The following is a 13,142-nucleotide window of genomic DNA, read 5'->3' as shown; positions in this document are numbered from 1 at the left end:
TGCCCCTAATAGTTATCAGAGTGTCGCTCTTAGTAGTTGTATGGGTAAGACTCTTGAACGCATGGTCAACCGCCACCTCGTCTGGCTGCTCGAGTCCCGAGGTTACCTGAGCCGCTCCCAGTGTGGTTTCAGACGCTACCGTTCCACTCTTGACAACTTAATTCTACTGGAGACGGTGATACAGGAGTCCTTCTTACGCCGAAAGCATTCAGTTTGTGTGTTTTTTGACCTTGGAAAAAGCATATGACACTACTTGTAGGTACAGCATTCTTCGCGAACTTCATGGATGGGAACTACGTGGATGCCTGCCACTTCTGATCCAATCCTTTCTCGAGGACAGGCATCTTCGTTATCACATTGGTGATGCCATGTCTGATTGCTATGTTCAGGAGAATGGTGTGCCCCAGGGCAGTGTCCTCAGTGTCACATTGTTTGCCATTGCTATCAATGGCATTTCTTCTGCAGTCAGGAGCCCTGTCAAATGCTCTTTGTTTGTGGATGACTTTGCAATCTTCTACCCTTCCTCTGATCTTACGACGATGAGGCAACTACAACTGACCATTAGGAGGCTGGAAACCTGGGCCCAGACAACTGGTTTTTGGTTCTCACCTGAGAAGACTGTGTGTGTCAATTTTAATCGTGCTCGTCGGAGTTTTAACCAACCAGAGCTTACAATGGGGGACCGTATTTTACTTTTTCAAGAGACAGTGTGCTTTTTGGGTTTTTTATTTGACTCGAAATTAACACGGCTCCCACACCTGAAAAACCTACGAACAAAAGGCTTCCGGTTGTTGAACATTTTGAAATGCCTTGACGGAAAAACATGGGGAGCTGACAGGTTCTGCCTCCTACAGTTTTATAGGGCATTTGTTCGATCACACTTAGACTATGGCAGCATGGTCTATGGATTGGCCCATCCTTCCTACCTCCGGATTTTATATGCTGTCCACCATGCAGGCATTAGGATATCGACTGGAGCCTTTCGGACCAGCCCGGTTCAGAGTCCGTGTGCAGAGGCTGGTGAACCACCACTTTGAATTCGGCGACGTATCCTTTAGGCGCGACAGGCACTGAAAATCTCAGCGTCACCCCAGTCATTGGCATTTATTTCAGTGATCCAACCCGCCTTCGAATGACTGTTCAGGAATTGGCCCCAAGTGACCCAGCCATTTGGTATACATGCTACAGCCTACCTCAAGGATCTGGATCTCTCGGGTATGAAAATACACACCCAGGGATGGAACGCACTGCTGCCTTGGTGTCTTTGGAGGCCCAAAGTGATTTTAAGCTTGACACAGTACCTGAAAAATTGTACTCCAGATACGATTTTACAACTTTGTTTTTGTCTATTTTAAGTATGTACCATAGTTTTATCGTTATTTATACAGATGGATCCCAGCAGGGGAATGCTCTCGGTTGTTCTGTGGTTTTCCCTGATAGGGTTTTTAAAGTGCGTCTTCCAGAACAATTTACAAATTATGATGGGGAGCTATATGGCATTCTAATGGCACTGGAGAGGGGTCACAGACATCACCATACGAGTCACAGACATCACCATACGAGTTTTCTTGTCTGTTCCAAGTGCTTCACCAAATGTATCTGGTCGACCCACTGATTCAGCTCATCCATGACTGATTACAGCGGCTCCAACGCCGTGGCAAGGAGGTGATCTTTTGCTGGGTACCTGGCCATGTTGGGATGCAGGGTAACAACATGGCTGATAAAGCTGCCAAAGGAAGCATGTTGGGATGGTGCTGTCCTTCAGTGTCCCATCCCATTGCACGCCATTATCTCATTTTCTGGCAGATGCATCATGTGTCAGTGGGAGACAATGGTTGCAGGTGTCGGACAACAAACTGCGGTCTCTCAAACCAACCACAAAAGCTTGGCAAACTTTGTGTCAGCCTTGCTGCTGGAAGGAGGTTTTGCTTACCAGACTGTGCATCAGACATAGCCCTTTCACACATGGCTTCATCGTCTGGGGGAAGGATTCACCTTCCTGTGAAGTTTGTGGCGTACTGCTTTCAGTTTAGCATATTGTGGCTATATGTATCTTGTATACTGATAATAGGGCAGCCCTTGGTCTCGCTGGAGATCTGCCCACCATCCTCGCAGATACCGATACCAGTGTTAACAGAGTGGTGAAATTTTATGAAATATCAAGCCTCATCCGTAAACTGGTGGGCAAGGTTGGCAGATTTTAGTACGTTATATACTGCTCTGCATGTGGGGACAGCCTTCGTCCCCACCCATGAGATTTCATGTTCACTTTTCGTCAGGGCGCTGATGACCGTGATGTTGAGCGCCCCCTCAACCCAACTCATCATCACATCATCTTCACTCCAATACCAAATTGATGATTTCTTGTCTCAGAATGCGTCCTTTCAACCAGTCCCTTCTTTTAGTCAAGTTATGCCACAAATTTTTTTTCTTCGCATTTCTGTTCAGTACTTTTCCATTTCTGATTATGTATGAGCAAAACTGAAAACTTCCCCAACAAGGGTACATGCAGCCCAGAGATTTGTCTCATCTGCCTGCACAGACAGTGGCCCTAATGTTAAGTGAGTGGGTTAGTCTAGCAGGGACACAGTAGCACTGGAGTCCAGGGTTAATCTCACGTAGTGTTTGCTTATGAAGATATCAATGTACATTTTCTGGGATGTGTTCTGATATGTTGACACATCCATAGTTTTATCACCCACCTGATTCATTTCCACAGCTTGGGAGATATTTACAGCGGAACTGCTAAAACAATCCTCTTGCAATGTTGGTGGCCGGTGCAACATCTTCTTCCATCATAAAAAATAATCTCTGATCTGTGTAGTTTCATAAGCTTGAGCAGTTCTCGCTACTTCCATCAGAGGCTAGTCTGATTTCCTGAGTGTGTGATTCTTCACTTTTGAGTCAGGGGTAAGACTCATTATAGCATTCCTGATTAGAGTACTTAATTCGCCCACACAAACATTTAAAATTGCACTTCCTTCTTAATCCCTGTAGGTGGGCGATACATTCAGTATAAGATCACTCCCAATATTTCAATGTGGCTGCAATAACATGTTTCTTCATCTAAAGAGGTTTTTGTAATAAAGAAAATATTTTAGGCAACTCATGTTGTGCCATATGTGATAGTGGCTCTAGTTTCTGTGTTAGATACAGTGCAGGATTTCCTGATCAGAGCTTAGCCTTTTGTCTTTCCATACCAGAAATTTGGCAAACTGCAATCGTCAGTGGTAAGTGTCCCACTCTTCACTGTGTCCATTAAATGATGAAAAAATCTGTAAACACAGGCGGCACAGAAAATGTCCCTGTTACATGTGCACTGCCTCAACATTGCTGCTGTTAGTTCCTGATAACCCCACCCAGTTTGTGTTACTAGTTGTTGCAGTTCTTCCATGACAAAATCCACAGTCTTGCCTAATTACAATAATGTTCAAAATCTGATTTTCTTGCGTCACTGATCTCTAGTGGTTGCCACTTTTGTAAATATGAACTACACACAAAACTAACAAAGACTACAGCACACTCCTAAGAACAATGCAAGCTGTTTTACCAATAAAGTCCGGTTTGTTCTGCCAGTAACTTAGTATGAAATGTAAACGCTGTTAACCAAATTAGTGGACCAATTGGCCTACATTTCACTGATCAAATTACAAATAACTGATACTGGCCCTGAGCCTTCTTATATGTTGGATTCTGATGTGGTGTCGTCCAATAGTGTTCATGATGACAAGCATCATCTGGGTAGTGGTGTATGCTGTTAACAGTAGCGTCGTGCTAGTTACTTGTTTTCCATAGTGACATAGAGTGGCCCCACTACAGTAGGCATAACCTGAATATTATCATGGTGTCTAGTGCAATAATTGTTAAAATCTGAATTTTTTAAAATATATTCCTTATTAATTTTTTGTTTTGTGATGAACAGAATGTTTCCGAGCTGTACATACGGGACAATTGTGGTATGTTTAATTTTTTAAACAAAATCCTACATGAATCTCTAATGCTCATCCTGTTCATGATTCTTATAGTTCTCTTTTGTATTCTGAAAAGACTCTTCACAGCAGAAGAGGTACCACAGAATGTGACTGCCATTTTATATGTAAATGAAAATATCCATAATATCCAATCACAATTGCAGGTTTATTTATGTGGCTCTTCACGATCCTTTGGGGGTAACAACCTATGCTCAGCTTTGAATTAACATCTGCCACATGCATGTTCTATTTCATGTTAGTCTAGATCCACAACCCAGGAATTTAGATTCCTTATTATTTATTACAGGTTATTTTTAATGGTGACTGATATTGGATGTTTCTATGTTGCTCACAGAAAATTAGTGCTAGTGCTTTATTGTTGTTAATAATTACCTGTTTTAAGTGGAACCAGTCACTGAGTTTGTTATATTTCGTGAAGATCATTTTTCAAGCTTTTATTATTACTATTGTGTCATAAGCAAATAGCACTGTTTTGTGAGCCTCTATATTTAAGGTTAGGTCATTAACAAAGGTAAGAAAAAGATGTGGTCCCAGTAGAGACCCTTGTGGAATGCCACAGGTGTTGCCCCTGCAACTACTAAAAAGGCTGCTGCCCCTCTTCAGGAACCACACGTTTGTCTGGCCTCTCAACAGATACCCCTCCGCTGTGGTTGCACCTACGGTACGGCTATCTGTATCGTTGAGGCACGTAAGCCTCCCCACCAACGACAAGGTCCATGGTTCATGGGGTTCTAATACCAGTGAAAAATTGGAGGTCAAAGTAATTGAATCTACCTTATAACCTAGTATATAATTAATTGCTCAGTCAGAAGAAAATGGGTTATTGTATGAATGGCAGTGTAATGTATTAAATTTATGGATGCTTTGACTAACGTGGAAACTTTTTTGTTGTAGCGTGAATTTGGAAACAAAGAAATGTGCTCATTGCTGGGTATGAACACTGAAGTAACACCTCTACGCTGTGTGCTGCTGTTTTGCAGTAGCGAATACCATGGTGATGTGACAGAATTCCTGGAATGTCTTGTTCAAGTGTAAGTTACACTCTTGTTTATGGAAATAATACTTGATAACTAAACTGATAAATGAAATCTTGTTGTGTGAAATTTTTATGGTAGATGTGAAACACTTGTGATAGTTTGTGTGCAGACCTGTTCACAAGTTTAGCAATATCCCCCTCCCCCCCTCCCCTCCATTCCACACCACCTTCCTTAGCCTTCCCAACACATTCTCTTCTCGTCCTTGCGCTCCTGCCATTGTGAATTTTGCAGTGTGATAAAGCTGTTTTTTAAATACTGATCATTTTGTCCCATTCAGACTAACTCATTTATGTCACCTTTTAATGTAACATTTTGCTTTCACATTTTCATTTTGTTTTATAGACTTTCAGAGACTGTGCTTGTTGTATCACTGGCATTGTAGCTCACACAAGAGGGCACTGCTGAGCCCTATTTGTGAACTACTTCCCCACAGTCTTAATTATTTATAGCTGATACATTGTTCTACACGTCCTCCAAACAAGATCTGATTATTTGAGTCATTTTTTTCTGATTTTTGCAAGCATTGCAGTGTTTGTAATTTGCATGTTTTGTGGAACCTAAATGGAAAAAGAAGACAAATGCATATGAAGGAATGTGGTGGTTTGAGTGTCAAAGAATAATGCTGCAAGTCACCACTGAAGTGCTGCATGACAGCTATGGGCATATTGTTAAGGTAAGGAACAGCCTACTCTGTTGGCATTACAGCATCAGATTGAACCAAAATGAGGAAATTTATTGTAAAGTTGGTTTTGTCTGAGCCTGGGTCAACCTACATATGTACCCTGACTTGTTTTTACCCATAATGTATTGTAACTAAAATCCAAGTAGAATGAAATTTTCACTCTACAGCGGAGTGTGCGCTGATATGAAACTTCCTGGCAGATTAAAACTGTGTGCCAGACCGAGACTCGAACTCGAGACCGCTGTGAGGATGGGGCACGAGTCGTGCTTGGGTAGCTCAGTTGGTAGAGTACTTGCCCGCGAAAGGCAAAGGTCCTGAGTTCGGGTCTCGGTCTGGCACACAATTTTAATCTGCCAGGAAGTTTCAAAATCCAAGTATCTTGAAAGAAAAGAATAAAATATATTTTTAAAATTAAAAAGGTCAGCATGCTGGATCATATCACTGAGTGTACACACAACCACCGTAAGAAAGACTCTAAAAAAATTTAGGAAGAAATTTACATAGTACTGTCTAAGAGAGATCTCTCTTGCTCCTATTCTTTCGAATGAGTCGAAAATAGCCGACGTAAATGAAGTGGACTGACAAGGCAGCCAGTCCACAGTGACGGGTAGCCGAAAGAAAGGCACGCGTACACACACACGCCGACGGGCGTCAAGTACTGGAACAGGCTACGTAATTAATGCTATGAAGAAAAGTACGTAGCTGGATTAATACTTATCTTTAATCAATCATTGTGGTACATCGCTCTTGACTATACACAGGAGACTTTAATTACAATCACTGTAAGGCTAATGGCGCCTTGCTAGTTCGTAGCCATTAACTTAGCTGAAGGCTATTCTGTCTCTCGGCTAATGAGAGAGAAAGGCTTCGTACATCTAGTCGCTAGCTAGGTCGTCCGTCCAACTGGGGCGAGTGCTTGTTCGTATCACGAGACCTGCCTTGTGGTGGCGCTAGGTCTGTGATTACACAGTGGCGACACGCGGGTCCGACATGTACTAAATGGACCGCGGCCGATTTAATCTACCACCTAGCAAGTGTGGTGTCTGGCGGTGACACCACATTCCTCCCCCGCAAATCGGCGAACGGTCGTGATATAAGGCTTCGGCCCGCCGTGGGGAGGACCCCATGTTGACGTATGCGATGAGGTGGGGAGCCTAACAACAGGCGAGGCTGTGCCACCCGCACCCGGCCATTCGGTCCGAGGGGAGCTAGGAAACGCCTGAAAACCTAGTCCAGGGTGCACGTCAACATGCGGTGTATGCGCCCATAAAGAAACAGGAGGGGCCGAAGGGTCGACCTCCATTGCGTCGGGGTAGCCGACGCGCGATGACGTCATGTGGTCCGGAGCGGGCGGGAGTTCCATGGCGGAGGACAGCTGGTCACGGGAAGCGATCGGCGGCGCGTGACCCTGGGAGGCGCTTGGCGGCTGCAGCGAAGCGTCGAATGCGGGTGGCGCCGGCGGGAGTACCGGCGCCGGCGGCGGCGGCTGCGGCGCGCCGCCATGGGGCAAAATGGAAGGCATCGTCGGTAACACCTGGGGATGAGGCGAGCCAGTAGATGGGTCCGCAGGGCGCTGACCGGACGGCACCGTCGCTGAAAGCAGACGGGGAGCGGCAGAACCCGTGCGACGACAGAGGCGCAGCTGATTGAGATGCCGACGCACCTCACCAGAGGCCCCCAAAACCAAATACATCGCGCGGCCGAGGCAGCGAAGAATGCGCCCTGCGAGCCAACGCCGTGAACCTCGATAGGTGCGATAAAATACAACGTCGCCTGGAGCAAAAGCAGGAGTCTGCCGTGGCACAGGAACCTGATGTGGTGGATGCAGCAAAGACATCAAGGTGCGATGAGGACGACCGTGGAGCAACTCAGCCGGCGAGCGACCATCTCGGGGCTGAGAGCGATACGAAGACAAAAAGAGCAACAATGCGTCCTCCCGAGAATGCGACTCTTTCAATTTCAACATCTGTGACTTGAAAGTCCGGACCAATCGTTCAGCGGCACCGTTTGACTGAGGCGGAAACGGCGCGGATGTCAGATGTTGAATACCATTGGCCTGGCAGAATGACTGAAATTCTGCGGACATGAATTGTGGGCCATTGTCGGAAACAATAGTCTGCGGAAGACCTTCAATGCAAAAGATAGCAGACAACGCTTGGATGGTGGCGGAGGATGTCGTGGAAGACATCCGGACAACAAAAGGAAAATTACTGAAGGCATCGACCAGAACCAACCATCGAGCATTCCGGAATGGACCAGCAAAATCAATGTGCAAGCGTTGCCAAGGGGAAGTGGCTTTTGGCCATGCAAAGACTTTCCGCGGCGGTGCGGATTGTTGTTCGGCACACGCCATGCAAGAAGAACACATATTCGTAATCGCAGCATCGATTCCGAACCAAGTACAGTGCTGACGAGCAAGTTGTTTCGTTCGCACTATACCCCAATGTCCTTGGTGAAGAAGCCGTAAGACAGAGGACTGTAACGAACGTGGGACCACGACTCGGGACTGATCATTATCAGAACGCAACAACAAAACACCACGTCGAACAAAAAGTCTCTCCCTGTGAGCAAAAAATCTGCGAACCAACGGATCCTCGATCCGAGACTTTGACAAAGGCCATTGCGTAGCAACAAAACGCAAAACAGTAGCAAGGACAGGGTCAGCAGCTGTGGCTGTAGCTACACGACGAAAATCAATCGGAAACGATTTGACCACTGCATCGGTTTCCGAATCAATGAACATGCAAGCAAGTTCGGAAGAATCGAATGCTTTATCCTCAGCAACAGGCAAACGGGACAACGCATCGGCGTTTCCGTGCTTAGCAGTGGACCGATACAAGATATCGTAGCGGTACTGCGAGAGGAAAATAGACCAGCAAATGAATTTCTGCGCTGTACGCGGAGGTACAGGCTGGTTCGGATGAAAAAGCGATGTCAAAGGTTTGTGGTCTGTGATGATGGTAAAGTGACGACCATACAAGAAATCATGGAACTTAGTAACACCAAACACGAGAGCCAAAGCTTCTTTCTCTATTTGTGAGTAATTTCTTTGCGCAGACGAGAGCAATTTGGACGCAAAGGCAATAGGGCGATCATGGGAGCCAACTTTGTGCACAAGCACAGCACCGATCCCAAAATCCGATGCATCTACCATCAACAAAAGGGGTTTCTGGGGATCGAAAGGCGTGAGGCAAGTATTAGAAAGCAACGCCGATTTCAACTGGCGAAAGGCGCGTTCTCATTCCGTCGTCCAGACGAACGGAACACCTTTACGGCGTAAGCGATGAAGCGGAGCTGAAATGGAAGAGGCATTGCGCATATATTTGTGATAATAGTTAATTTTACCCAACACACTCTGTAGCTGTTTCACATTGCGAGGGGAAGGTAAATCTTGCATGGCACGGAGGTGCTCTGGACTCGGATGTATGCCTTGGGCATTGATGACATGGCCCAGGTATGGTAAGTCACAAGCAAAAAACACACATTTGTCCTTCCTCAAGCGAAGACCATTTTGTCGCAAGACCTGAAATAATGTTCGTAAGTTCGCAAGATGATCTTCTTCTGTCTGTCCGGAGATCACTATATCGTCCAGATAGTTTGCTGCAGTAGAGACCGACGCACAAATAGTTTGTAAATACTGCTGAAACAATGCAGGGGCGGATGCACACCCGAACGGCAGTCTTTTGAACCTGTACAATCCAAGATGCGTGTTAACCACCAATACACGCTGGGATTCGTCGTCCACAGGTATTTGCAAGTACGCATCGGCTAGATCCAACTTCGAAAAATATTTTCCCGGGCACAGTTTAGCAAAAAGATCTTCCGGGCGGGGCAAAGGAAAAGTAGCAGTCACTAGTTGTGGATTCACTGTGGCCTTGAAGTCCACGCAAAGTCTCAATTTTCCGCAAGGTTTTGGCAAAATTACTAAGGGTGAGGCCCAGAGAGAAGCTTGCACACGTTCAATTACACCCTGTGATTCTAGATCATTTAATGTTCTTGCGACCTCATCACGCAATGCGGGGGGAACATTGCGCGCTCTGAAAAATTTCGGTTGCGCGTTGACCTTCAGTTCCAAATGTGCTTGATAGTTTTTAGCGCAACCTAAGCCTGGTGCAAAAATGTCTGCAAATTCGTCACATAGACGAGAAACACTGTCTGAAGGCACAGTTTGATTCACTGATAGGACCTGATTTACAATAGACATGTTAAACAACTGAAATAAATCTAAGCCACACAAGTTCACTGCCGTAGAAGAACGAAGAACGTAAAATGACACAAGTTTTGTTTGTCCTTTATATGTTGCAAAAAGAGTGCACTGTCCTAACACAGGTATTGTCTGTCCTGAATAACTATGTAACTTAACATTTGCGGCACGCAACGGAGGTGCGCCCAGTTGTTTGTACGTGTCGTGATTGAGCAATGAAACTGCAGCTCCGGTATCGAGCTGGAATGGTATGACCTTGCCATTAAAGTCCAAGTCTACAAAAAGTTTATTGTCCTGCTGACGACAAGAGCGACTGTCTCGTGCAATTTGAATAGACACTGGGACAGAATCACTTGCTAATTGACGTGATTTCCGGCGACGTCGACGCACAGTTTTTGTGGGACGAACACAGTCACTGTTAGAGAAAGTGTCACTGGACGAAGTGGAATTAACGACATGAATGTCCATGGGCGAAGGTCCACGAGCCTGAGTGTCCTTGGTTCGATTCCGGCGCGAAGCAAAGGGCCTGGAATGATTGTGATTGTCTGATCTGAGCTTTTTCTGGCAAACACTTTGAACATGTCCTTTCCAATGGCAGAAAAAGCAAATAGCTTGGCGTGACGGGCAATGTTCACGCGAATGTCTAGTAGCACACCGCGGGCATGATTTCACTGCATTTGTGGGCTGGCGCGGCACACGTGGCTTAGAGCGCGGCGGCAGCTGCGTTTGTTTGTGCGATGGCAGTTGACCGGGCCGCGCAGCTCGCCCGGCGGGCCGGTTAATGTTACACACTGCTGGCGAAGTTTCAAAAGATTCCTGAGCACAGTCAAGTGTGTCTTGTCTATCTAATATGTCGATCACTTATTGAAGGGAGGGATTAACTAGTTTCAAAATTTGCTCCCGTATGCGAACATCAGAAACGTTTTGTGCAATTGCATCACGTACCATTGTATCTGAATAAGAAAGACCACAGTCACAGTCAAAAGAACACTCCCTAGTAAGTCCTTGCAATGTTGCTACCCACTCCCTATTAGTTTGACTGGCCGTACGTTTTGTACGAAAAAACGTATACCGTTTTGCAACCACATTAACTGTTTCTTTGAAATAGGCGTCTAAAGCAGACAAAAGTTCCTCGTAGGACAGAGTTGCTACGTCGCGTCGGGGAAACAATCTCACCATCACACGGTAGGTGGACACACCGACACAAGAAAGCAAAAACGGCTGCCGCTCTTTACCTTGAATTCTGTAGGCGGCGAGGTGGAAGGCAAACTGGCGGGACCACTCTTGCCAGGACTCGTGGTTTGGGTCGTAGTGCCTAAAAGGCGGTGCAACGGCGGGTTGTGGCTGCGGTACCGGTGAAGCGGCGGCGGCCGCATCGGTTTGAATGGCACGTTGACCCTGGACGAGCTGTCCAAGGGCATCCAATAACGCCTGTGTCTGCTGATTCTGCAAGCGATAAAATTCGGACAGTACATCTGGCGAAGCCATGACACAAGTAAATGTAAGCAATCAGAAAGAATACTTTAACTCGTCGCCAATGAAGTGGACTGACAAGGCAGCCAGTCCACAGTGATGGGTAGCCGAAAGAAAGGCACGCGTACACACACACGCCGACGGGCGTCAAGTACTGGAACAGGCTACGTAATTAATGCTATGAAGAAAAGTACGTAGCTGGATTAATACTTATCTTTAATCAATCATTGTGGTACATCGCTCTTGACTATACACAGGAGACTTTAATTACAATCACTGTAAGGCTAATGGCGCCTTGCTAGTTCGTAGCCATTAACTTAGCTGAAGGCTATTCTGTCTCTCGGCTAATGAGAGAGAAAGGCTTCGTACATCTAGTCGCTAGCTAGGTCGTCCGTCCAACTGGGGCGAGTGCTTGTTCGTATCACGAGACCTGCCTTGTGGTGGCGCTAGGTCTGCGATTACACAGTGGCGACACGCGGGTCCAACATGTACTAAATGGACCGCGGCCGATTTAATCTACCACCTAGCAAGTGTGGTGTCTGGCGGTGACACCACAGTAAAAGTACTGAAATATAAAAGTAGACATAATTACCGAACTTTACTCAGGCAGAAAAGACTGGCAGTACTTGCAACACTATAAAGTCTGATCCTGTCTCATATATCTCGCATACCAGATGGAATAGATTTGTCAAGGTTGATTCACTAATGTACCTAACAAATCTGGAGGAATTTCGCCTAATCCAGTTGCCTTTTTTCAACTTATGTCTTAGGTCTGTCAAATTCTTATTATAGTATCATATACACCATCTGATCCTGATCAGCTTCCTCTTTCCAGTCCATAATATTCTCTTCAACTTTCTTTTCTTCTACACGTTCCTTACACTTTTCAGCCTCCCCGTTTTTGCTCAACACTGGTGTGCTGTCAGAGCTCTTGATCTTCATTTCCATCCCCTATTTCCTGCTATAATTACTACATGCTTATGTTTTCTCCTCTCATATATTAAAATCTATGTCTTGTGTCATCCAAGGGTAAACATGTAAGTTAAGAGACTAGTAATTCACTCTATACAATATCTGTTGACTCCCATTGTGAAATTGCAAATCTGTTTTTAACACATTCCTCCAGATTTCTCTTTCATAGAGATCCTATTAATATCTGAAAGTTTTGCTTGGTCAGGGCTCACTCATTTTTCTATATGTTGGCTGTAAGTGTCAAACTTTTACAACCACTGCTTTGCACACATTCTCAGTCTTCTACATTGATGATATGTTTTCCATGTACCACGTGCAATTAAACCTTATCTCTTGCCTCTAGTTCTTCAGAAGTGAAATGTCATCCTTGAGCCTATAAAGTTACTACGCTGGCTGTGTGACCGCAAGTCCTCGGTAGTACATGAAGAATTGAGACCTCATATTGTGGCATTGTTTTAATTGGTAGTTTCACAGTTTAAACACAGACACAGTGCCATTGATTTAATTTTGATGTTCTTCCACATTTGTTTAGATTAAATTACATTTGAGTGATGAACGGTCCTCACTACACTTTTTCATATAATCAGCAGTTGGTTAGCAAGAATTTCATTAACAATACTCATCTGATCGGTCCATTTTCCCTCTAAGTTGGGAGCAGTCACACTTTTTACCTAACACCCACTTTTGTATCTCTGTTAATGACAAAATTTCCTAACTACCCTCCATTTCCATAGTAAGGGTGATTTAGTAGTAGGGAAGTAACTTTACTTTGCAGTTGCAAA

General features: G+C 45.2%; 1 protein-coding gene across 2 annotated transcripts in view; it reads left to right on the top strand.

Moving 5' to 3' along the window:
- LOC126416705 (F-box only protein 22-like) overlaps positions 1–13,142 on the top strand; it is a 231,723-nt gene that overhangs the window by 137,283 nt on the left and 81,298 nt on the right. For both annotated transcript variants that reach the window (XM_050084518.1, XM_050084517.1), the window contains exon 7: positions 4,887–5,023. In XM_050084518.1, coding sequence (XP_049940475.1) covers positions 4,887–5,023 — 137 coding nt within the window. The remainder of the gene's footprint in view (positions 1–4,886; positions 5,024–13,142) is intronic.

This window comes from Schistocerca serialis, chromosome 8, assembly GCF_023864345.2.
Source record: "Schistocerca serialis cubense isolate TAMUIC-IGC-003099 chromosome 8, iqSchSeri2.2, whole genome shotgun sequence".
NCBI lineage: Eukaryota > Metazoa > Arthropoda > Insecta > Orthoptera > Acrididae > Schistocerca > Schistocerca serialis.
The sequence above is the reverse complement of the archived record's forward strand: the minus strand, read 5'-3'. Positions and strand labels throughout refer to the sequence as shown.